Consider the following 26,498-nt stretch of genomic DNA (forward strand, 5'->3'; position numbering starts at 1 on the left):
CGTAACCATTGGTAATTCTTCTCACCTGTCTTCCACTGGGGTTATGTTATTCCTATGGATGAGTGTTCCTCCTGGGTGGAGTTCTACTTTAATAAGATCACTGACTTATACTACACTTGTTAGTTCATGATAATGAATGGAAATGACTCACAATGGATTGAAAATGATTCAAAGCTTTAATTTAAATACGATAAAGTAAAATGTCAGTATTTTTATTATTTTGTTTTATGGAGTAGCCATTACTACTTGTTAGCATAATCTTATTACATCCATTGACTTGACAATGGTGTCTACCTAGACACATACCTTTACCTTACTACCTAATAACCTAAAAGGATATCATGTGAATTACTCCAGTCACATGTATGGTGTCAGAGTACTATAAAAACTACCTTACAGAAGTACTATATTCAGTCCAATGACCCATTGCCTAAATCTACTGAAAAACAAATAATACAGTCTTTTTATTTCAAAGCACTAAAGCACATTTCTCATACGTCCTAGAGGGTGCTGGGGTCCACCATGTGGTATAGACGGTTCCGCATGATCTATGGGCACTTAAAGACTTTTCCAGAGTGTGAACTGGCTCCTCCCTCTATGCCCCTTCTCCAGACCTCAGTTTAGAAAATGTGCAAAGGCAGACTGGTCGCATTCTAGTGGAGCTCTACTGAGTTTCACTAAAAGACTTTATGTTAGGTTTTTTATTTTCAGGGAGACTGCTGGCAACAGTCTCCCTGCTTCGTGGGACTTAGGGGGAAGAAGTAGGGACCAACTTCCTAAAGAGTTTCAAGGCTCTACTTCTTGCTGACAGGACACCATTAGCTCCTGAAGGGTACTGAACACTAGCTGCGGCTATGCGCTCACTCCCACAGCACGCCGTCACCCCACTAACAGAGCCAGAAGTCAGAAGATGCGGGAGTATTATTATCGGAGATCTGCAAGAGGGACCTCCGGTCATCGTGACGGCTCAAGGTACCGCGCAGCGAGCGGGAACGCTGCGCGGACATGCCTATCCATACACAGCGCACAGCAGGGTGCAGGGCGCGGGGGGGGGGGGGGGCGCCCTGGGCAGCATGAAAACCTACTCTGACTGGCAAAAAGGTAGCATATTCGGCCGTGGCACAATCCTACACCCCTGCCAGTATAAATATTACCTCATGTTTTCTGAGGGGAAACACGCCATTGCAGGTTGCGGGGTTTCCTCCTCAGTCAGCCAGCGCTGCTCAGCGCCATTTTCTCTAGGCAAGGGAAGACACTCTGGCCCTCCTCCACGTCTGAATCAAGTATCAGGGTGTATATTAAGGGGGGCAGAGTGAAAAGTGGTGCGTAAATTGTCATATAAAAGCGCTAAAGGTCTCTGTAGATACACAGTGATTTTTTACATTGGCGCTGAGTTGTGAACTGGCAAATCCCTTCTGTGTCCTTCTGACAGATTTTATTGTGGGTCTGTCCCCTATAAGCCCCGGAGTGTCTGTGGTGTGTTTGTGCACGTGTGTGACATGTCTGAGGCAGGGAGCTCTTCCCCTGAGGGAGCCATTTTAGGGACACAGAGTTGTAATGTGGTGGCGCTGCCGGCACACCATGAACCTGAATGGGTGAAAGAATTACGTGATAGTGTGAATCATATCAGTAAGAGATTGGATAAGTCTGAGTCTCATGCAAAAAGTTGGAGAAAAGCTGTCGAAGATGTGATTTTTCAGAGTTCTGCTTTTTCATCCACAGGGGACCCCTCTGGGTCACATAAGTAGTAGCACAAGTAGTACAAACTGATACCGACACGGACTCTGACTCCTGTGTCGACACTAGTGATTCCAGGGGAATAGATCCAAAATTAGCAAAAAACATACAATACATGATTATTGCTATAAAGGAGGTGTTAGAAGTTACAGAGCCCCCTCCTTTACCACAGGAGAAGGCTTACTTTTATAAAGAAAAGAAAATTAATGTAACTTTTCCTCCTTCTCCTGAGCTGAACAGTCTCTTTGAGGGTGTCTGGGCAAATCCCGAAAAGAAATTCCAGATTCCCAAAAGAAATCAGGTAGCTTATCCTTTCCCTGCAGAGGACAGGAAAAGGTGGGAGTCACCCCCCGTTTTGGACAGTGCCCTGTCACATTTAACAAAAAAGGTGATTGTCCCTGCGCCTGGGACGGCTCCACTTAAGGAGTCGGCAGACCGCAAGTTGGAGACTACGTTGAAATCTATTTATGTGGCCAATGGGACACTACTCAGACCTACCATTGCCTGTGCGTGGGTGAGTAGTGCTATTGAAAAGTGGTCAGAAAACTTGTCATCAGACACTGACACAATAGAGACAAGATTCTCCTAAAGTTAGGTCATATTAAGGACGCTGCTGCATACATGCTAGAAGCAATGAAAGATATTGGTCTCTTGGGATCAAGAGCCGCTACCATGGCAGTCTCAGCACGAAGGGCGTTGTGGATTCGCCAATGGAATGCTGACGCAGACTCCAAAAGGAATATGGAGGCTCTCCCGTATAAAGGTGAGGCCTTGTTTGGAGATGGGCTAGATGCCTTAGTTTCTGCGGTTACCGCAGGTAAGTCGACATTCTTGCCTAATGCTCCTGCGCTGGCAAAAAAGACACATCACTCTCAGATGCAGTCCTTTCGGCCCAAAACATACAAAAAGGGTAAAGGTTCCCCTTTCTTTGCGGGTAAAGGAAGGGGAAAAGGAAAAAAGTCTGCAGCATCTCCAGGATCGCAGGAGCAGAAATCAACCTCTGCTTCTGCCAAATCTTCAGCATGGCGCTGGGGCTCCCTTGCAGGAGTCCGCTCAGGTGGGGGCACGTCTGAAACTCTTCAGTCACTTCTGGGTTCAATCTGGCCTGGACCTGTGGATCTTACAAATAGTGTCCCACGGGTACAAACTGGAGTTTCAAGACATTCCCCCATGTTGATTTTTCGAATTGGCCTTACCAGCTTCTATCCCAGACGGAGAACTGGTAACAGCAGCAATACAAAAATTGTGTCAGGATCAAGTCATTGTCCTGGTTCCCTTGTCACAACAAGGAGAAGGGTTTTATTCAAGCCTCTTCATTGTTCCGAAGCCGGACGGCTCGGTCAGACCGATTCTAAACCTGAAAACACTGGATCTCTACCTGCAAAGGTTCAAGTTCAAGATGGAATCCCTGAGGACAGAGATTTCCAGTCTGGAGGAAGGGGACTTCATGGTGTCAGTAGACATAAAAGATGCCTACTTACATGTTCCCATTTATCCTCCACATCAAGCTTATCTGAGATTCGCAGTACAGTATTGTCATTACCAATTTCAGATGTTGCCGTTCGGACTCTCCACGGCACTGAGGGTATTCACCAAGGTGATGGCCGAGATGATGGTCCTCCTTCGACAGCAAAGAGTCAATATAATTCCTTATCTGGACGATCTCCTGATAAAAGCAAGGTCCAGGGAAAGGCTGGTGCAGAACATTGCACTCTCCATGACAGTAGTTAAACGACACGGTTGGATCATAAATTTTCCAAAGTCACAGCTGGAACCGATGACAAGATTGTCCTTTTTGGGGATGACACTGGACACAGAAGTACAGTGGGTATTTCTTCCAGTAGAAAAGGCTCTGGAAATCCAGAGAATGGTCAAACAAATTCTGAAACCAACAAGAGTGTCGATTCATCAATGCATTTGGTTGTTGGGGTAGATGGTAGCGGCCTACGAGGCCATACAGTTTGTCCAATTCCATGCCAGAGTATTCCAGTGGGACCTGTTGGACAAGTGGTCTGGATCCCATCTACACATGCATCAGAGGATAATCCTGTCATCGAAAGCCAGAATTTCGCTCCTGTGGTGGCTACACAGTTCTCATCTACTAGAGGGACGCAGGTTCGGGATTCAGGACTGGGTCCTAGTAACCACGGACGCAAGTCTCCGAGGCTGGGGAGCAGTCACTCAAGGAGAAAGCTTCAAAGGAAGATGGTCAAGTCAAGAAACTTGTCTTCACATAAATGTTCTGGAGTTGAGAGACATTTAGAAACGGCCTTCTACAAGCAGTGCATCTTCTTCAAGATCAACCCGCAGTGCCAGATTAAGGTCCACATGGGCCTGGAGCTGAAATTTCTGAAGGGCCTATTGTTTGCCGCCGCAGGGGGTGTGACTAGTGATGTGGTCTGAAAAGGGGCTGTGGTCTGAGTTATGGACTGTGGCTAGTACCTTTCTACAATCACCTCAATTGCCTTCCACACTATGCTTAAATTAACAGTGTAATGTGAAAGTCTACAAATGAACAAAAGGAAATATCGCTTGTTAATGTGACAAAAAAAGAAAAATGTCTGATACCGTAATATGAGTAGAACTCAAGATATGTAGGTTTATAAATTTTTACAATTATGGAAACAGTAATAACAAATATATGACATCATAGTGCACTGAACAAATAAAATAAAATTTGGTCATAAAAGTGGTAATGAACAAGTTGTATCCAGCGCCCTACTTGTGTGGATAAATGCTGTGGCAGCAAGATTGTGATGGAGGTTAAACCCAAAACCTCTAGGGATATACAACGTAAGGGTACACAATTGCGCCTGAATATGTGATAGTATTAATTGCGTTTGAATGACAGATAAACAATATATAAGTAAAGAATGTGTGTATTTATTCTATAAAACAAAATGACAAAAAGTATGAATAAATGAAAAAAGTATGAATAAATGAAAAAAATAAGTCCAAAGTCCAGTGCAATAGAGTGTGGCGTCCCACCTCGTTAAATTGCACTCAATCGTATACCGCAAAGTGTGGAGGGGCATATAACAACACAGTCCCAAAAGGAGCTCACTATGTGATATATGAGTCACGGTGAAAAAGTCTATTGCGGAGGCTGGATCCTGTCTCGAGAGGGGGTGCGATCTTCTGACAGTGCTAGCAGTGATGGGGTACCCCAAATGGCTGTGCGAGAGGGATAAGTTGCAGGGAGACAGGTGATCACTGGCTCTGGACTCGCCGCTCTCTAACTCAGTCCATTGCGGCGGAAGGTGCCCGTGTAAACAGGCGTCTGCCGCCAGCCGGATCCGAGGGATGCGGTCGTGTCTCTGTGGGGGAAAGTGCCACTGACTACTAGAACCGGAGTGGGACTATCCGCAGTGCACCTCCCCACTTACAGAGCCCTTACCTTGTTCCTCTGCGCTTGGTTCCCAGCATCCGCTGCCACCTTGCTTCCCTGTCAGTCTTGCAGCTTTTCGTCCGGTTTCTCCTTCCTGTTCCTCGCGGTCACCTGACCTGGTCCTGTTCCTCAAAGCCTCCAATGCCGTGGGTGATAGATGTGTTGCAGAATACAGAGCTCAACTGTGTTGGAAAGGATTAGTGTAGTTTGTTTGAAGAAATGTCCTGTGCTTTCTCCTACGCGTGTCGACCTTTCTGGGTCTTCCTCAGGGAGTCCTTGAGTGCCATCTTTAGTGTGGGCTATTTATGCCCATACTTGCTTATGTCATTGAAAGGGGGTGTGTCTCTCTGTTTTTATTAGGGAATTGCTGGAAAACGACTATACAGACATAAATAGCTCCTTTTGGGACTGTGTTGTTATATGCCCCTCCACACTTTGTGGTATACGATTGAGTGCAATTTAACGAGGTGGGACGCCACACTCTATTGCACTGGACTTTGGACTTATTTTTTTCATTTATTCATTCTTTTTGTCATTTTGTTTTATAGAATAAATAAACAATATATAAGTAAAGAATGTGTGTATCTGTCATTCAAACGCAATTAATACTATCACATATTCAGGCGCAATTGTGTACCCTTACGTTGTATAAAAGTGGTAATGAATTTATCTTTTAACCTAAAAAAATGTCAGCCATCTTAAGCAATAAATATAGGGTCCTGGTATGTTTAATGACATACAAAAGCACCTACAGTAATCTGCATTTTTCATTTGTATCCCAAGGTGTTCAAATGGACTATTCTAGGGTTGGGCCATTCATCCGAAATAGATCGCAGCAGTTTCCTGAAGCAAATTGCAGCAGTGCAGTAGTCAGGACAGCAGTCATGTGTAGTTGGACTACAGAGCATGTGGGCTGAACATTGCAGCAGTCCCATGTAGTTGGCACACACTGATGCTCTCTATACGACTAGATCCCATATAGAGAGCATCAGTGTTACCATATAATACAGAGAGCCTCAGTGCCGCCATATAATACAGAGAGCATCAGTGCTGCCATATAATACAGAGAGCATCAGTGTCGCCATATAACACAGAGAGCGTCTGACGCCATATAACACAGAGAGCGTCTGTGACGCCATATAAACACAGAGAGCGTCTGTGACTCCATATAAACACAGAGAATGTCTGTGACGCCATATAACACAGAGAATGTCTGTGACGCCATATAACACAGAGAGCGTCTGACGCCATATAACACAGAGAATGTCTGTGACGCCATATAACACAGAGAGTGTCTGACACCATATAACACAGAGAGCGTCTGTGACGCCATATAAACACAGAGAGCGTCTGTGACTCCATATAAACACAGAGAATGCCTGTGACGCCATATAACACAGAGAATGTCTGTGACGCCATATAACACAGAGAGCGTCTGACGCCATATAACACAGAGAATGTCTGTGACGCCATATAACACAGAGAGCGTCTGACGCCATATAACAGAGAGCGTCTGTGACGCCATATAAACACAGAGAGCGTCTGTGACTCCATATAAACACAGAGAATGTCTGTGACGCCATATAACAGAGAGCGTCTGTGACGCCATATAAACACAAAGAGCGTCTGTGACTCCATATAAACACAGAGAATGTCTGTGACGCCATATAACACAGAGAGCGTCTGGGACGCCATATAACACAGAAAGCGTCTAACCATAATTAACTAACCAAATTATTCCAAATAGCATTTCCCTCATTATCCCCACTAAGGCAATAAAAAACTGCTGTTTCTTTCTACTACTTTCCCTTCAGCTGTTGAAGATCAATGTTAATACTATTAGGGGAGCCACCACGAGGAGGTAGGAGCTATGTGGGCAGTGCTGCAACATAGCCTCTGCAAGTCCCCAGCGGCGCACACATCGCATAGCTTTTTTTTTTTAATAACAATTAAAAAAAAAAATCCAAAAAAACACGTTATTAAATCAGCTGCGGGACACTGACAGACGTCCCGCTTTCCCCTCAGTCCAGTGTCCTCTCTGCAGCGAAGCTCACAGTGCACTGTTGAAACAACAGTCGAGCTGTAAATCAGACTAACAGCTGACAGCTGAGCAGGAAAATCAGTGCCAGCTGCCTTACCTACCCGTTTATGGCTTCATGCAGTTTTTAGATCATCCTTCCATCTGCCATGGCTCCGCCCCTAGCTCCGTCCCTGGGGTGGAACCTATGTGATGTCATGGGATGCAGGAAGGGCTGGGGAGCTCCTCACTGCACCGCTGTTTTTAATGCTGGGGACCCAGCTTCAAGAGACATTCTCCCGGGCAGGTAGGGGAAGCGGCGGCTCAGCAGGGTTCGCATAGGGGCCTGGGAGGATGACCGCTGGCAGCATGTGATAGGAAAATATTTTTCCTGTCAATGCTGCCAATCTTCTGTGGGCCTATTTTCATGAGGAGGCCTGGAGCTGCAGCTCCATCCGCCCCATTGTTAATCCGGCCCTGTCAACCTGTACAGATCCAGTCGGACAATGTAACAGCAGTAGCATACATAAACTGTCAGGGAGGAATGAAAAGCAGAGCGGCAATGGCAGAGGTGACAAAGACCCTCCTTTGGGCAGAAATAAATGCAACAGCTCTGTCTGCAATTTTCATTCCGGTAGTGGACAACTGGGAAGCAGACTTCCTCAGCAGACACGATCTCCATCCAGGAGAATGGGGCCTCCACCAAGAAATCTTCGCAGAGGTGACAAGTCTTTGGGGAGTTCCTCAAGTAGACATGATGGCATCTCATCTCAACAAGAAGCTTCACAAATATTGTTCCAGGTCGAGAGACCCTCAGGCAATAGCAGCGGATGCTCTAGTGACCCAGTGGGTGTTTCCGTCAGTGTATGTCTTCCCTCCACTTCCACTCATACCGAAAGTTCTCAAGATCATAAGAAGAACAAGGGTTCGAGGGATCCCCATTGTCCCAGACTGGCCAAGCAGGGCTTGGTATCCAGATCTTCAGGAATTGCTCATAGAAGATCCTCGGCCTCTTCCACTTCGCGAAGGCCATGCGTGTATCAAGACTTACCGTGGCTACATGATTTTACGGCTGTTGAGCGCCGGATCCTAGCCCGAAAGGGTATTCCCAAAGAAGTCATTACCGATCTTATTCAGGCCAGTAAAGGAGTAATGTCTAGACATTACCACCGTATTTGGAAAAAATATGTGTCTTGGTGTGAAACCAAGAAGGCTCCAACGGAAGAGTTTCAGTTAGGACGTTTTCTCTATTTTCTCCAAGCAGATGTGGATGCGGGCCTACGATTGGGTTCAATCAAGGTCCACATTTTGGCCTTGTCCGTTTTCTTTCAGAAACAATTGGCATCCCTTCCAGAAGTTCAGACGTTCGTGAATGGGGTTCTGCACATCCAACCTCCATTTGTGCCTCCGGTGGCACCATGGGACCTTAATGTGGTATTGCAGTTCCTTCAATCGGATTGGTTTGAACCTCTCCAGGAGATAGAATTGAAGTTTCTCACTTGGAAAGTGGTCATACTGTTGGCCTTGGCATCCGCAAGGCGGGTGTCTGAGTTAGGGGCCTTGTCTCACAAGAGCTCTTATTTGATCTTCCATGAAGATAGGGCTGAGTTAAGAACTCGTCATTAGTTTCTTCCAAAGGTGGTTTCTTCTTTCCATATAAAGCAACCTATTGTGGTGCCAGTGGCTACTGACACCTTCGATGCTTCAAAGTCTCTGGATGTGGTCAGAGCCTTGAGAATTTATGTTGCAAGAACAGCTTGGATACGGAAAACAGAGGCTCTGTTTGTCCTGTATGCTCCCAATGAGATTGGGTGTCCTGCTTCTAAGCAGACTATTGCGCGCTGGATCAGAGGTACCATTCAGCACGCTCATTCCACGGCAGGATTGCCGGTACCGACTTCGGTAAAAGCCCATTCTACTAGAAAGGTGGGCTCATCCTGGGTGGCTGCCTGGGGGGTCTCAGCTTTGCAACTTTGCCGAGCAGCTTGGTCAGGGACAAACACATTTGCTAAGTATTATAAGCTTGACACCTTGGCCGATGAGGACCTACAGTTTGGTCAATCGGTGCTGCAGGGTCATCCGCACTCTCCCGCCCGTACTGGAGCTTTGGTATAACCCCATGGTACTGAAGTGGGTCCCAGCATCCTCTAGGACGTATGAGAAAACAGGATTTTAATACCTACCGGTAAATCTTTTTCTCCTAGTCCGTAGAGGATGCTGGGCACCCAACCCAGTGCGTAAATATACCTGCAGTTGTTATTTTGTTGTAGTACACAAGTGTTGTGTTCAAATTATTTTTAGCATGTTGCTGCAATAGTTCATGCCCGTTGGCATGTGTTCTGTTCAATGCCATGTTGTGCGGCATGGTTGAAGTGTGAGCTGGTATGAATCTCACCGTTAACTTAAAAGTAAATCCTTTTCTCAAAATGTCCGTCTCCCTGTGCACAGTTCCTATACTGTGGTCTGGAGGAGGGGCATAGAGGGAGGAGCCAGTTCACACTCTGGAAAAGTCTTAAAGTGCCCATGGCTCCTGCGGAACCGTCTATACCCCATGGTACTGAAGTGGACCCCAGCATCCTCTACGGACTAGGAGAAAAGGATTTACCAGTAGGTATTAATCCTGTTTTCATTATGTAAGTTTGTTTTGTTACACAAACTTCATGGGATACAACAGAACAGAAATATCCTGGTTTCAAAAGTATTAAGTGTTGGATAAACTTTATGTTTGCAATGGTGAAGAATAATTGCCTCCACCATGCATTGAATGTACTGTATAATAGAACACTGAACTTTATATCACCATAAAAATTAGTAATACTGGTGGGATTGATTTATATAGTACATATGGACATGCGGATGGGTTAAGCAAGGAAAGAGAATGCAAACGCAATAATTTCACTTCTTCACTTCAGGGTTTTACATATGTGTGGTTGGCCATTGACGGGGAGGTTTCTGGATGAACCAGTGGCAGATCTAGACCTTACTCTTAGGTGGGGTTGGGGGGGGGGGGGGGGGGGGGTGGGGGGTTTAAAAATACTGACTTCTCCCCTCTCTACACATTACTCTTCTCACATATGATATATATATATATATATTACCGTACTTAATCATATTCACATGACAAAGGCTGAGGGGACAGAGAGGGCCTGGTTATGAGAGAGGAGGGATGGAGGGGCAAGAGACAGAAGCTGGAGAGAAAGAGAGATAAGGGGAAAGAGACAAAAGCTGGAGAGAGAGAGATAAGGGGAGACAGAAGCTGGAGAGAGGTAGAAGTTGGGGGGTGGGGGGTGGAAAAATGGAAGAGAGGGAGCAGGGTTAGAGAGAGAGAGGGGATAAGGGGGGATATAGGGGGGTAAGGGGAGAGAGGAGAGGAGGATAAGGGGAGAGAAAACAGGAGAGGAGTGAGAGAGAGAGAGAGAGAGAGAGAGAGAGAGAGAGAGAGAGAGAGAGAGAGAGAGGGGGGAATCAGGGAGTCAGACTGTGAGAGAGCATCAGAAGAATGGGGAGAGAGAAAAGAGACAGAAAGTGGAGAGTGTGTGAAACTCAGGGCACCAGGCAGCCAGCTGACGCTATGCAGCAAGGCTCTGGGAGGAAGAGCTGACCATCCACAGTGCCGTGGCCCTCCACTAAAAACTTTGCCCTGGGCAGTGTGTGTACCTGGCTGGCGTTGGTGAACCTGTTGTTCAGCGGCGGGCAGGAGACCTGAGAAAATGGTGCTTTCAGATGTCAGCGTCCTAGACACCTCACCCACGCAACTTACTTATCTTGTGCGACGACGGGACCTGGCTGTCACAGCGATGACGGCTGCCCCTGTCCTCTTATGCTCTAGTCTAGAGGCTCTGACATCGCGCCCACGCATGCGCATAGGAGGACAGGGCCAGCCATGATCACTGTGACAACCAGGTTCTGGCGCCGCACAAGATAAGTGGCGTGGGTGAGGTGTCGGCTGTGTTTTACGGGGGGGGATTGCCCCCCTTTGAATGGGATGAACGTTCTCCCGGTAAGTTTTGAGAAATGTAGCCCATAGGCTTTAGCTGCCGGGGACCAAACTCTGGAAAGCTTCCCATTCCTGCGCTTGGTGAATCTGCCAGCTTTACAATCCCCATAGAAAGTGAAACCTATGTGAGATGTGTCTGCTTGAGTCTATACTTCATAATTTTGGGGGACCATTAACAAATATTCAGGGGCAGATGTACTAAGCCTTGGAGAGTGATATAGTGGACAGAGATAAAGTACCAGCCAATCAGCTCCTAACTGTTATTATTCAAACACAGCCTGTAACATGGAGGTTAGGAGCTGATTGTCTGGTACATTATATCTCTCCACGTTACCACTCTCCATGGCTTAATACATATCCCCTTCAATGATAAAAATGCCCCTAAAATAACAGTGTATCTAGCCACCAGAGTATTACCTTACCAAATCACAGACATGTTCTGCCTGCAGAAGGGCCTGTTACAGGTTTATATAACACCTCCAAACTTTCTTGATTAAAAAATGAGTACATATTAGGTGACACTTCCTTCTAACCAAGCTGCATCCAATCCAAACAAATCTTGTTCATTTCATTAGAGAGAAGGCACCCATCTGCAGACGTGCCGCAGCCGTGTCAGCCAATGAATATTGAGATCGGTTGGGTGTATGCTACAGGGCTATTATTATTTTTTAATTTTTGGATAGAAATTAAGAACAAAAAAACAGCACTAACTGCAGTTTCTCTATCGTCCTAGTGGATGCTGGGGTTCCTGAAAGGACCATGGGGAATAGCGGCTCCGCAGGAGACAGGGCACAAAAAGTAAAGCTTTTTCAGATCAGGTGGTGTGCACTGGCTCCTCCCCCTATGACCCTCCTCCAGACTCCAGTTAGATTTTGTGCCCGGCCGAGAAGGGTGCAATCTAGGTGGCTCTCCTAAAGAGCTGCTTAGAAAAAGTTTAGCTAGGTTTTTTATTTTACAGTGATTCCTGCTGGCAACAGGATCACTGCAGCGAGGGACTGAGGGGAGAAGGAGTCAACTCACCTGCGTGCAGGATGGATTGGCTTCTTGGCTACTGGACATCAAGCTCCAGAGGGACGATCACAGGTACAGCCTGGATGGTCACCGGAGCCGCGCCGCCGGCCCCCTTGCAGATGCTGAAGTCAGAAGAGGTCCAGAATCGGCGGCTGAAGACTCCTGCAGTCTTCTAAAGGTAGCGCACAGCACTGCAGCTGTGCGCCATTTTCCTCTCAGCACACTTCACACGGCAGTCACTGAGGGTGCAGGGCGCTGGGAGGGGGGCGCCCTGGGAGGCAAATGAATACCTATAAAGGCTAAAAATACCTCACATATAGCCCCTAGAGGCTATATGGAGATATTTAACCCCTGCCTGATTTTTCTAAATAGCGGGAGACGAGCCCGCCAGAAAAGGGGCGGGGCCTATCTCCTCAGCACACGGCGCCATTTCCTCTCACAGCTCCGCTGGTCAGGACGGCTCCCAAGTCTCTCCCCTGCACTGCACTACAGAAACAGGGTAAAACAGAGAGGGGGGGGCAAATTTATGGCGATATTTTGATATAACAAAGCAGCTATAAGGGAGCACTTATTATAAGGCTATCCCTGATATATATATAGCGCTTTTGGTGTGTGCTGGCAAACTCTCCCTCTGTCTCCCCAAAGGGCTAGTGGGTCCTGTCTTCGTTAGGAGCATTCCCTGTGTGTCTGCTGGGTGTCGGTACGTGTGTGTCGACATGTATGAGGACGATATTGGTGTGGAGGCGGAGCAATTGCCAAATATGAGGATGTCACCCCCTAGGGAGTCGACACCAGAATGGATGCCTTTATTTATGGAACTACGGGATAGTGTCAACACGCTAAAGCAGTCGTTTGACGACATGAGGCGGCCGGACAATCAATTAGTGCCTGTCCAGGCGACTCAAACACCGTCAGGGGCTGTGAAACGCCCTTTGCCTCAGTCGGTCGACACAGACCCAGACGCAGGCGCTGACTCCAGTGGTGACGGTGACGATTCAACCGTATTTTCCAGTAGGGCCACACGTTATATGATTTTGGCAATGAAGGAGGCGTTACATTTAGCTGATACTACAGGTACCACTAAACAGGGTATTATGTGGGGTATGAAAAAACTACCTATAGTTTTTCCTGAATCAGAAGAATTAAATGACGTGTGTAATGAAGCGTGGGTTGCCCCTGATAAAAAGCTGATAATTTCAAAGAAATTATTGGCATTATACCCTTTCCCGCCAGAGGTTAGGGAGCGCTGGGAAACACCTCCTAGGGTGGACAAGGCGCTAACACGCTTATCTAAACTAGTGGCGTTACCCTCTCCTGAGACGGCCGCACTTAAAGATCCATCAGATAGGAGGATGGACAATATCCAAAAAAGTATATACACACATGCAGGTGTTATACTACGACCAGCTGTAGCGACTGCCTGGATGGGCAGTGCTGGGGTAGTTTGGTCAGAGTCCCTGATTGAAAATATTGATACCCTGGACAGGGACAATATTTTACTGTCGTTAGAACAAATAAAGGATGCATTTCTTTATATGCGTGATGCACAGAGGGATATCTGCACACTGGCATCACGGGTAAGTGCTATGTCCATTTCGGCCAGAAGAGCTTTATGGACGCGACAGTGGACAGGCGATGCGGATTCAAAACGGCATATGGAAGTTTTGCCGTATAAAGGGGAGGAGTTATTTGGAGTCGGTCTATCAGATTTGGTGGCCACGGCTACAGCCGGGAAATCCACCTTTCTACCTCAAGTCACTCCCCAACAGAAAAAGGCACCGACTTTTCAACCGCAGCCCTTTCGTTCCTTTAAAAATAAGAGAGCAAAGGGCTATTCATATCTGCCACGAGGCAGAGGTCGAGGGAAGAGACAGCAACACGCAGCTCCTTCCCAGGAACAGAAGCCCTCCCCGGCTTCTACAAAAGCCTCAGCATGACGCTGGGGCTTCTCAAGCGGACTCGGGGACGGTGGGCGGTCGTCTCAAAAATTACAGCGCGCAGTGGGCTCACTCGCAGGTAGATCCCTGGATCCTGCAGATAATATCTCAAGGGTACAGGTTGGAATTAGAGACAGATCCACCTCGCCGTTTCCTGAAGTCTGCTTTACCAACGTCCCTCTCCGAAAGGGAGACGGTTTTGGAAGCCATTCACAAGCTGTACTCTCAGCAGGTGATAGTCAAGGTACCTCTTCTACAACAAGGGAAGGGGTATTATTCCACTCTTTTTGTGGTACCGAAGCCGGATGGCTCGGTAAGGCCTATTCTAAATCTGAAGTCCTTGAACCTGTACATAAAGAAGTTCAAGTTCAAGATGGAGTCACTCAGAGCAGTGATAGCGAACCTGGAAGAGGGGGACTTTATGGTATCCTTGGACATCAAGGATGCGTATCTCCACGTTCCAATTTACCCCTCACACCAGGGGTACCTCAGGTTCGTTGTACAAAACTGTCACTATCAGTTTCAGACGCTGCCGTTCGGATTGTCCACGGCACCTCGGATCTTTACAAAGGTAATGGCCGAGATGATGATTCTTCTTCGAAGAAAAGGCATATTAATTATCCCATACTTGGACGATCTCCTAATAAGGGCGAGGTCCAGAGAACAGCTAGAGATGGGATTAGCACTGTCTCAAGAAGTGCTAAAACAGCACGGGTGGATTCTGAATATTCCAAAATCCCAGTTAATGCCGACAACTCGTCTGCTGTTCCTAGGGATGATTCTGGACACGGTTCAGAAAAAGGTTTTTCTCCCGGAGGAAAAAGCCAAGGAGTTATCCGAGCTTGTCAGGAACCTCCTAAAACCAGGAAAGGTGTCTGTACATCAATGCACAAGAGTCCTGGGAAAAATGGTGGCTTCTTACGAAGCAATTCCATTCGGCAGATTCCACGCAAGAATTTTCCAAAGGGATCTGTTGGACAAATGGTCAGGGTCGCATCTTCAGATGCACCTACGGATAACCCTGTCTCCAAGGACAAGGGTGTCTCTTCTGTGGTGGTTGCAGAGTCCTCATCTATTGGAGGGCCGCAGATTCGGCATACAGGATTGGATCCTGGTGACCACGGACGCCAGCCTGAGAGGCTGGGGAGCAGTCACACAAGGAAGAAACTTCCAGGGAGTATGGACGAGCCTGGAAACGTCTCTTCACATAAACATTCTGGAACTAAGAGCAATATACAATGCTCTAAGCCAGGCAGAACCTCTGCTTCAGGGAAAACCGGTGTTGATCCAGTCGGACAACATCACGGCAGTCGCCCATGTGAACAGACAGGGCGGCACAAGAAGCAGGAGTGCAATGGCAGAAGCTGCAAGGATTCTTCGCTGGGCAGAGAATCATGTGATAGCACTGTCAGCAGTGTTCATCCCGGGAGTGGACAACTGGGAAGCAGACTTCCTCAGCAGACACGATCTTCACCCGGGAGAGTGGGGACTTCATCCAGAAGTCTTCCACATGCTGGTAACCCGTTGGGAAAGACCAATGGTGGACATGATGGCGTCTCGCCTCAACAAAAAACTGGACAGGTATTGCGCCAGGTCAAGAGATCCGCAGGCAATAGCTGTGGACGCGCTGGTAACGCCTTGGGTGTACCAGTCGGTGTATGTGTTTCCTCCTCTGCCTCTCATACCAAAAGTATTGAGAATTATACGGCAAAGAGGCGTAAGAACGATACTAGTGGTTCCGGATTGGCCAAGAAGGACTTGGTACCCGGAACTTCAAGAGATGATCACGGAAGATCCGTGGCCTCTACCTCTAAGGAGGGACTTGCTTCAGCAGGGTCCCTGTCTGTTTCAAGACTTACCGCGGCTGCGTTTGACGGCATGGCGGTTGAACGCCGGATCCTAAAGGAAAAAGGCATGCCGGAAGAAGTCATTCCTACTTTGATTAAAGCAAGGAAGGAAGTAACCGTGCAACATTATCACCGAATTTGGCGAAAATATGTTGCGTGGTGCGAAGATCGGAGTGCTCCGACGGAGGAATTTCAACTGGGTCGATTCCTACATTTCCTGCAATCAGGATTGTCTATGGGTCTCAAATTGGGATCTATTAAGGTTCAAATTTCGGCCCTGTCGATTTTCTTTCAAAAAGAATTGGCTTCAGTCCCTGAAGTCCAGACCTTTGTTAAGGGAGTGCTGCATATACAGCCTCCTGTGGTGCCTCCAGTGGCACCGTGGGATCTCAATGTGGTTTTGGACTTTCTAAAATCTCATTGGTTTGAACCACTAAATAAGGTGGATTTGAAATATCTCACTTGGAAAGTGACCATGCTTCTAGCCCTGGCTTCTGCCAGGAGAGTATCAGAATTGGCAGCTTTATCTTACAAAAGCCCATATCTGATTTTCCATTCGGACAGGGCAGAACTGCGGACTCGTCCGCATTTTCTCCCTAAGGTGGTGTCAGCATTTCATCTGAACCAGCCTATTGTAGTGCCTGCGGCTACAAGTGACTTGGAGGACTCCAAGTTACTGGACGTTGTCAGAGCATTAGAAATATATATTGCAAGGACAGCTGGAGTCAGAAAATCTGACTCGTTGTTTATATTGTATGCACCCAACAAGATGGGTGCTCCTGCGTCTAAACAGACGATTGCTCGTTGGATCTGTAGCACAATCCAACTTGCACATTCTGTGGCAGGCCTGCCACAGCCTAAATCTGTAAAGGCCCACTCCACAAGGAAGGTGGGCTCATCTTGGGCGGCTGCCCGAGGGGTCTCGGCATTACAACTTTGCCGAGCAGCTACGTGGTCAGGGGAGAACACGTTTGTAAAATTTTACAAATTTGATACTCTGGCTAAGGAGGACCTGGAGTTCTCTCATTCGGTGCTGCAGAGTCATCCGCACTCTCCCGCCCGTTTGGGAGCTTTGGTATAATCCCCATGGTCCTTTCAGGAACCCCAGCATCCACTAGGACGATAGAGAAAATAAGATTTTACTTACCGATAAATCTATTTCTCGGAGTCCGTAGTGGATGCTGGGCGCCCATCCCAAGTGCGGATTATCTGCATAAATTGTACATAGTTATTGTTAACTAATTCGGGTTATTGTTGAAGGAAGCCATCTTTCAGAGGCTCCGCTGTTATCATACTGTTAACTGGGTTTAGATCACAGGTTGTACGGTGTGATTGGTGTGGCTGGTATGAGTCTTACCCGGGATTCAAAATCCTCCCTTATTGTGTACGCTCGTCCGGGCACAGTACCTAACTGGAGTCTGGAGGAGGGTCATAGGGGGAGGAGCCAGTGCACACCACCTGATCTGAAAAAGCTTTACTTTTTGTGCCCTGTCTCCTGCGGAGCCGCTATTCCCCATGGTCCTTTCAGGAACCCCAGCATCCACTACGGACTCCGAGAAATAGATTTATCGGTAAGTAAAATCTTATTTTTGCCATATGTCAGTTGGGTGAAATCATGCTGGAAGGTTTATCTTAAAAGAAAAAGAAAAATGCTAAATTAATTATAGGCCACGGAAGATAAATTTAAACAAGATCATTTTCTCCATTGCTTGTGTGTGTAATTTAAGTCTGATCTTAGGTTGCGGGTTTCCTGTTATTTATGGAAAATCAGATAAATGGACAAGAAAGGACACTGTATTCTGTAAATGGTACATTCCAACAAAACAGCACATTTAACCTATGGATCTGTGACAAGCTGTCATGGTTAAACTGAGATCAGGACAAAGCTGTATTCCCACGAGCATTACTTATATGAACTTGTGTATGTTAATGGCTTACAGTATATTGAGCAATGTGTTTTAATAGTCAAGTTTCTGTTTTTAAAATAATGGAAAGCCTACTAGTGCAAAGAGCCATGGCAATTAGCTTATTACCTGTAGGAACTTCAAAGCTGGCCTTAGGCATAGCCAGTATAGGCAAATACCGAGGGGCCTCTGGAAAAGCCTAGAGGCATTTGGGGAGGCTGCATTGGCTCTAGATTTTAGAAATCTGTCTGACAGTGGCTGTCCTCCAATGGGATATGCAGGCTTTCTGGCACTGCTGAGCCATTGCACAGTCCGCAAAGCAGCAGCAGGAAGCCTGTACAGCCCTGCACCAATCATACAGCTCATGCGTCATTCACAGCACAGAGCACACTGTAAAGGAGAGGAGCCGAAGGAAGACAGCAAATGTAAGTAAATTATGAGAGCTTGTTAAAGAGATTGGGAAGTGGATTGCTGGAGACAAATAAAAGGGAGAGATTTGATTAGTGGATACATACAAGGGGGAGAGGTTGGATTTCTGGAGACAAAAGGGAGAGATTTGATTGCTGGAGACACACAAGGAGGAGAGACTTGATGGTGGATACAAAAGGTGAGTAGGAGACTGGATGACTGAAGACACGCAAGGGGGAGAGATTTGATGGCTGGAGACAAAAAGTGGGGATAAGACTTGATGGTAGAAGGCACAAGGTTCAGGGAGACTTGATGGCTGAAGTTACACAAGAGGGAGAGATTTGATGGCTGGAGACACAAGGGGGAGGGATTTGATGACTGGAGACACTGACACACTCTGCCTCCAAAGTCATCAACTGTAATGAGACAATGCTCATTCAGTGAGGCCGCATCCCCTTCTAAGGCACAAGCACAGGGTCTCACATTGGGGGGGTGGGGGGGGGAGGGAGCACCAGCCAGAATCTTCCCCAGGGCATCAAATTTTCCAGGGCCAGCCCTGGGAACTTTATTAGGTACACCTTTCTACTACAGACATTTTTTTATGGCATGGATTCAATAAGGTGCTGCAACTATTCCATCGAGAGTCGGTGACACAAACATTCCATTGAGATTCTGGTTCATGTGACATGATATCATCATGTAGCTGTTAAAGAACTGTTGACTCCACATGAATGCTGACAATCTCCGACTCAACTACATACCAAAGGTGCTATATTGGATTGAGTTCTGGTGACTGTGGGGGTCCTTGTCTTATTTGTGGAACCAGCATGGTTTGACGTCTGCTTTGTGTCATGATGCATTATTCTTCTAGAAGATGGGTAGACTGTAGGCAAAAGGGGATGCAAATGGTCAGTATCAATAACCAGGTAAACTGAGGCATTTAAACAATGTTTAATTGGTATTAAGGAGCCAAGAGAACTGTCCACACACCATAACACTACCAGCAGCAGCTTGAACTGTTGACACAAGGCAGGATGGAACCATGAATTGCAGAAGGAATTGAGACTTGTCTGACTAGTCTTCAGCTTTTCAGCTTTGGTGAGCCTGTGCCTACAGTAGACTCCTGTTGTTACTAGAGATGAGCGGGTTCGGTTCCTCGGAATCCGAACCCCCCCGAACTTCAGCCTTTTTACACGGGTCCGAGGCAGACTCGGATCTTCCCGCCTTGCTCGGCTAACCCGAGCGCGCCCGAACGTCATCATCCCGCTGTCGGATTCTCGCGAGGCTCGTATTCTATCGCGAGACTCGGATTCTATATAAGGAGCAGCGCGTCGCCGCCATTTTCACACGTGCATTGAGATTGATAGGGAGAGGACGTGGCTGGCGTCCTCTCCGTTAGAATAGATAGAGACACTTGAGTTGATTACTTAGTAATTTTGGGGAGCATTAGGAGTACTCAGAGTGCAGAGTTTTGCTGATAGTTAGTTACTAGTGATTGACCACCACCAGTTTTATTTATTATTTAATATAATCCTAATCCGTTCTCTGCCTGAAAAAAAACGATACACAGTCACATACCATATCTGTGCTCAGCCTCAGTGTGCTGCATGATAATATCATCTATGTATATCTGACTGTGCTGAGTGCTCACTGCTCACACAGCTGAATTGTGGGGGAGAATGGGGTGCAGTTATAGCAGGAGTACAGTGCACACTTTTGCTGCCAGTGTGACTGACCAGTGACCACCAGTATATTGTCTGCCTGAAAAAGTTAAACACTCCTGTGGTGTTTTTTTTTTAATTCTATAAACGCATTCTGCTGACAGTGTCCAGCAGGTCCGTCATTCATTATATTATATAAATATTTACCTGCAGTAGTGTTATATTTTTTTTGTTCATCTCTATCATCTTTATCATCTCTATATTAGCAGACGCAGTACGGTAGTCCACGGCTATGGCTACCTCTGTGTCGTCAGTGCTCGTCCATAATTGTATACCTACCTGTGGTGGGGGTTTTTTTTCTATCTTCTTCATACTAGTAGTTTAGGAGTCTGCTGACAGTGTCCAGCAGGTCCGTCATTATATTATATATAGCTGCAGTAGTGATATATATATATATATTTTATATCATTATCATCTCTATACTAGCAGACGCAGTACGGTAGTCCACGGCTGTAGCTACCTCTGTGTCGTCAGTCACTCGTCATCCATAAGTATACTAGTATCCATCCATCTCCATTGTTTACCTAAGGTGCCTTTTAGTTGTGCCTATTAAAATATGGAGAACAAAAATGTTGAGGTTCCAAAAATAGGGAAAGATCAAGATCCACTTCCACCTCGTGCTGAAGCTGCTGCCACTAGTCATGGCCGAGACGATGAAATTCCATCAACGTCGTCTGCCAAGGCCGATGCCCAATGTCATAGTACAGAGCATGTAAAATCCAAAACACAAAATATCAGTAAAAAAAGGACTCAAAAATCTAAAATAAAATCGTCGGAGGAGAAGCGTAAACTTGCCAATATGCCATTTACCACACGGAGTGGCAAGGAACGGCTGAGGCCCTGGCCTATGTTCATGGCTAGTGGTTCAGCTTCACATGAGGATGGAAGCACTCAGCCTCTCGCTAGAAAAATGAAAAGACTTAAGCTGGCAAAAGCACAGCAAAGAACTGTGCGTTCTTCAAAATCCCAAATCCACAAGGAGAGTCCAATTGTGTTGGTTGCGATGCCTGACCTTCCCAACACTGGACGTGAAGAGCATGCGCCTTCCACCATTTGCACGCCCCCTGCAAGTGCTGGAAGGAGCACCCACAGTCCAGTTCCTGATAGTCAGATTGAAGATGTCAGTGTTGAAGTACACCAGGAGGAGGAGGATATGGGTGTTGCTGGCGCTGGGGAGGAAATTGACAAGGAGGATTCTGATGGTGAGGTGGTTTGTTTAAGTCAGGCACCCGGGGAGACACCTGTTGTCCGTGGGAGGAATATGGCCATTGACATGCCTGGTGAAAATACCAAAAAAATCAGCTCTTCGGTGTGGAAGTATTTCAACAGAAATGCGGACAACAGGTGTCAAGCCGTGTGTTGCCTTTGTCAAGCTGTAATAAGTAGGGGTAAGGACGTTAACCACCTCGGAACATCTTCCCTTATACGTCACCTGCAGCGCATTCATCATAAGTCAGTGACAAGTTCAAAAACTTTGGGCGACAGCGGAAGCAGTCCACTGACCAGTAAATCCCTTCCTCTTGTAACCAAGCTCACGCAAACCACCCCACCAACTCCCTCAGTGTCAATTTCCTTCTTCCCCAGGAATGCCAATAGTCCTGCAGGCCATGTCTCTGGCAATTCTGACGAGTCCTCTTCTGCCTGGGATTCCTCTGATGCATCCTTGAGTGTAACGCCTACTGCTGCTGGCACTGCTGTTGTTGCTGCTGGGAGTCGATGGTCATCCCAGAGGGGAAGTCGTAAGACCACTTTTACTACTTCCACCAAGCAATTGACTGTCCAACAGTCCTTTGCGAGGAAGATGAAATATCACAGCAGTCATCCTGCTGCAAAGCAGATAACTGAGGCCTTGGCATCCTGGGCGGTGAGAAACGTGGTTCCGGTATCCATCATTACTGCAGAGCCAACTATAGACTTGATTGAGGTACTGTGTCCCCGGTACCAAATACCATCTAGGTTCCATTTCTCTAGGCAGGCGATACCGAAAATGTACACAGACCTCAGAAAAAGACTCACCAGTGTCCTAAAAAATGCAGTTGTACCCAATGTCCACTTAACCACGGACATGTGGACAAGTGGAGCAGGGCAGACTCAGGACTATATGACTGTGACAGCCCTCTGGGTAGATGTATTGACTCCCGCCGCAAGAACAGCAGCGGCGGCACCAGTAGCAGCATCTCGCAAACGCCAACTCTTTCCTAGGCAGGCTACGCTTTGTATCACCGCTTTCCAGAATACGCACACAGCTAAAAACCTCTTACGGCAACTGAGGAAGATCATCGCAGAATGGCTTACCCCAATTGGACTCTCCTGTGGATTTGTGGCATCGGACAACGCCAGCAATATTGTGTGTGCATTAAATATGGGCAAATTCCAGCACGTCCCATGTTTTGCACATACCTTGAATTTGGTGGTGCAGAATTATTTAAAAAACGAGAGGGGCGTGCAAGAGATGCTGTCGGTGGCCAGAAGAATTGCGGGACACTTTCGGCGTACAGGCACCACATACAGAAGACTGGAGCAACACCAAAAACGCCTGAACCTGCCCTGCCATCATCTGAAGCAAGAAGTGGTAACGAGGTGGAATTCAACCCTCTATATGCTTCAGAGGTTGGAGGAGCAGCAAAAGGCCATTCAAGCCTATACAACTGACCACGATATAGGAGGTGGAATGCACCTGTCTCAAGCGCAGTGGAGAATGATTTCAACGTTGTGCAAGGTTCTGCAACCTTTTGAACTTGCCACACATGAAGTCAGTTCAGACACTGCCAGCCTGAGTCAGGTCATTCCCCTCATCAGGCTTTTGCAGAAGAAGTTGGAGACATTGAAGGAGGAGCTAACACTGAGCGATTCCGCTAGGCATGTGGGACTTGTGGATGGAGCCCTTAATTCGCTTAACAAGGATTCACGGGTGGTCAATCTGTTGAAATCAGAGCACTACATTTTGGCCACCGTGCTCGATCCTAGATTTAAAACCTACGTTGTATCTCTCTTTCCGGCAGACACAAGTCTGCAGGGGTTCAAAGAACTGCTGGTGAGAAAATTGTCAAGTCAAGCGGAACACGACCTGTCAACATCTCCTCCTTCACATTCTCCCGCAACTGGGGGTGCGAGGAAAAGGCTCAGAATTCCGAGCCCACCCGCTGGCGGTGATGCAGGGCAGTCTGGAGCGACTGCTGATGCTGACATCTGGTCCGGACTGAAGGACCTGACAACAATTACGGACATGTCGTCTACTGTCACTGCATATGATTCTCTCACCATTGAAAGAATGGTGGAGGATTATATGAGTGACCGCATCCAAGTAGGCACGTCAGACAGTCCGTACGTATACTGGCAGGAAAAATAGGCAATTTGGAGGCCCTTGCACAAACTGGCTTTATTCTACCTAAGTTTCCCTCCCACAAGTGTGTACTCCGAAAGAGTGTTTAGTGCCGCCGCTCACCTTGTCAGCAATCGGCGTACGAGGTTACTTCCAGAAAATGTGGAGAAGATGATGTTCATTAAAATGAATTATAATCAATTCCTCCATGGAGACATTCACCAGCAGCAATTGCCTCCACAAAGTACACAGGGAGCTGTGATGGTGGATTCCAGTGGGGACGAATTGATAATCTGTGAGGAGGGGGATGTACACGGTGATGAATCGGAGGATGATGATGAGGTGGACATCTTGCCTCTGTAGAGCCAGTTTGTGCAAGGAGAGATTAATTGCTTCTTTTTTGGTGGGGGTCCAAACCAACCCGTCATTTCAGTCACAGTCGTGTGGCAGACCCTGTCACTGAAATGATGGGTTGGTTAAAGTGTGCATGTCCTGTTTATACAACATAAGGGTGGGTGGGAGGGCCCAAGGACAATTCCATCTTGCACCTCTTTTTTCTTTCATTTTTCTTTGCGTCATGTGCTGTTTGGGGAGTGTTTTTTGGAAGGGCCATCCTGCGTGACACTGCAGTGCCACTCCTTGATGGGCCAGGTGTTTGTGTCGGCCACTAGGGTCGCTTATCTTAGTCACACAGCTACCTCATTGCGCCTCTTTTTTTTCTTCTTTGCGTCATGTGCTGTTTGGGGAGTATTTTTTGGAAGGGCCATCCTGCGTGACACTGCAGTGCCACTCCTAGATGGGCCAGGTGTTTGTGTCGGCCACTAGGGTCACTTATCTTAGTCACACAACTACCTCATTGCGCCTCTTTTTTTTCTTCTTTGCGTCATGTGCTGTTTGGGGAGTATTTTTTGGAAGGGCCATCCGGCCTGACACTGCAGTGCCACTCCTAGATGGGCCAGGTGTTTGTGTCGGCCACTAGGGTCGCTTAGCTTAGTCACACAGCTACCTCATTGCGCCTCTTTTTTTTCTTCTTTGCGTCATGTGCTGTTTGGGGAGAATTTTTTGGAAGGGCCATCCTGCGTGACACTGCAGTGCCACTCCTGGATGGGCCAGGTGTTTGTGTCGGCCACTAGGGTCACTTATCTTAGTCACACAACTACCTCATTGCGCCTCTTTTTTTCCTTCTTTGCGTCATGTGCTGTTTGGGGAGTATTTTTTGGAAGGGCCATCCGGCCTGACACTGCAGTGCCACTCCTAGATGGGCCAGGTGTTTGTGTCGGCCACTAGGGTCGCTTAGCTTACTCACACAGCTACCTCATTGCGCCTCTTTTTTTCTTTGCGTCATGTGCTGTTTGGGGAGTGTTTTTTGGAAGGGCCATCCTGCGTGACACTGCAGTGCCACTCCTAGATGGGCCAGGTGTTTGTGTCGGCCACTAGGGTCACTTATCTTAGTCACACAGCTACCTCATTGCGCCTCTTTTTTTCTTCTTTGCGTCATGTGCTGTTTGGGGAGTATTTTTTGGAAGGGCCATCCGGCCTGACACTGCAGTGCTACTCCTAGATGGGCCAGGTGTTTGTGTCGGCCACTAGGGTCGCTTAGCTTACTCACACAGCTACCTCATTGCGCCTCTTTTTTTCTTTGCATCATGTGCTGTTTGGGGAGTGTTTTTTAGAAGGGCCATCCTGCGTGACACTGCAGTGCCACTCCTAGATGGGCCAAGTGTTTGTGTCGGCCACTAGGGTCGCTGAGCTTAGTCACACAGCTACCTCATTGCGCCTCTTTTTTTCTTTGCGTCATGTGCTGTTTGAGGAGTGTTTTTTGGAAGGGCCATCCTGCGTGACACTGCAGTGCCACTCCTAGATGGGCCAGGTGTTTGTGTCGGCCACTTGGGTTGCTGAGCTTAGTCATCCAGCGACCTCGGTGCAAATTTTAGGACTAAAAATAATATTGTGAGGTGTTCAAAATAGACTGAAAATGAGTGGAAATTATGGTTACTGAGGTTAATAATACTTTGGGATCAAAATGACCCCCAAATTCTATGATTTATGCTGTTTTTTAGGGTTTTTTTAAAAAAACACCCGAATCCAAAACACACCCGAATCCGACAAAAAAAATTCGGTGAGGTTTTGCCAAAACGCGTTCGAACCCAAAACACGGCCACGGAACCAAACCCAAAACCAAAACACAAAACCCGAAAAATTTCCGGTGCATATCTCTAGTTGTTACCAGATAAGAGTAAAACTTGGTGTGGTTTTCAGCTGCTGTAACCCATCCCCTAAATTTTCACTGTATTACATATAGAGATGCTCTACTGCATACCACTGTTTTAACACATGGTTATTTGAGTTACTGCCCTCTTCCTGCCTGCTTGAACCAGTTGGCCATTCTCCTCAGACCTCTCAGCCCTTGCCCCACTGGACTAAACTCCCCCACCCAAGCATCCTCACACAGTAGGATGTATTTGAGCAGATCAACCAGTTTGTATGATTTTGGGCTTTGCAGGAGAATTCTTGACACAGACAAAAAAGGAGAGGGGGGGGGGGGGGGATATACAAACTCCACGCAGATAAAACCTAGGTGGGATTCAAACTCAAGAACTCAGTCCTGTGTTGCAGCAAAGCTCCAGGTTCACATCAGCAGATTGAAGAGCTGTGACTCAACAGTGTTACTAGTAAATATTAATGTTATTTGTACTCACTACACTAATGTAATGAAGTGTCAAGTACAGAAGAGGGAATAGTGATTTTATAATGACCTGATTCGAAGATGCACATAAATGATACGTAGCTGTGATTTCTTGTGGATTCACAAATGCAAAAAAAAAAGGCAAATGTCAGCTTAAGCATTCCTCTTGTGTACTGTACTTCCGTGTTATAAGGCCCATATACACTGGGCGATTTTGAGCTGAAAGCAGCTCACTTTTGGTGTGTTGAGCTGCTTTCAGCTCAAAGCCGCCCAGTATTTATGCACAAGTGGTGAGCACTGATACGCGCTCCCGCTTCATCGCTGGCGGCCGCCGTTCATCTACTGGTATTACCAGTAGATGAACCGCGGGGTGAGTGGCTTTCCATAGTGTCCTGCTATGGAAAGCTGTTCACCCCCACTGACATCGCTGGGCAGGGGGGAAAAGCACTAGTGTTCATTCTAGCACCCTGCACCTTTCAAAATCCTTGCAGTTCCTCTTTCCTGTCTGGGGTGTCGCTCTCTG

General features: G+C 47.1%; 1 protein-coding gene and 1 long non-coding RNA gene across 7 annotated transcripts in view; one reads left to right on the top strand and one right to left on the bottom strand.

Annotated features, from left to right (window-relative positions):
- LOC134910369 (uncharacterized) overlaps positions 1–10,984 on the bottom strand; it is a 237,037-nt gene extending 226,053 nt beyond the window's left edge. For all 5 annotated transcript variants that reach the window (XR_010176176.1, XR_010176175.1, XR_010176173.1 and 2 more), the window contains exon 1: positions 10,800–10,984. This is a non-coding gene — a long non-coding RNA (uncharacterized LOC134910369). The remainder of the gene's footprint in view (positions 1–10,799) is intronic.
- Positions 10,985–11,013: 29 nt separating this feature from the next.
- Positions 11,014–26,498, top strand: part of LOC134910370 (bromodomain-containing protein 4-like) — an 84,538-nt gene continuing 69,053 nt past the window's right edge. For both annotated transcript variants that reach the window (XM_063918312.1, XM_063918311.1), the window contains exon 1: positions 11,014–11,142. Coding sequence is in view for 1 of the 2 variants with exons in the window: in XM_063918311.1 (XP_063774381.1) it covers positions 11,128–11,142 (15 nt within the window). In the remaining variant the exon portion in view is untranslated. The remainder of the gene's footprint in view (positions 11,143–26,498) is intronic.

Source organism: Pseudophryne corroboree, chromosome 4, assembly GCF_028390025.1.
Source record: "Pseudophryne corroboree isolate aPseCor3 chromosome 4, aPseCor3.hap2, whole genome shotgun sequence".
Lineage (NCBI taxonomy): Eukaryota > Metazoa > Chordata > Amphibia > Anura > Myobatrachidae > Pseudophryne > Pseudophryne corroboree.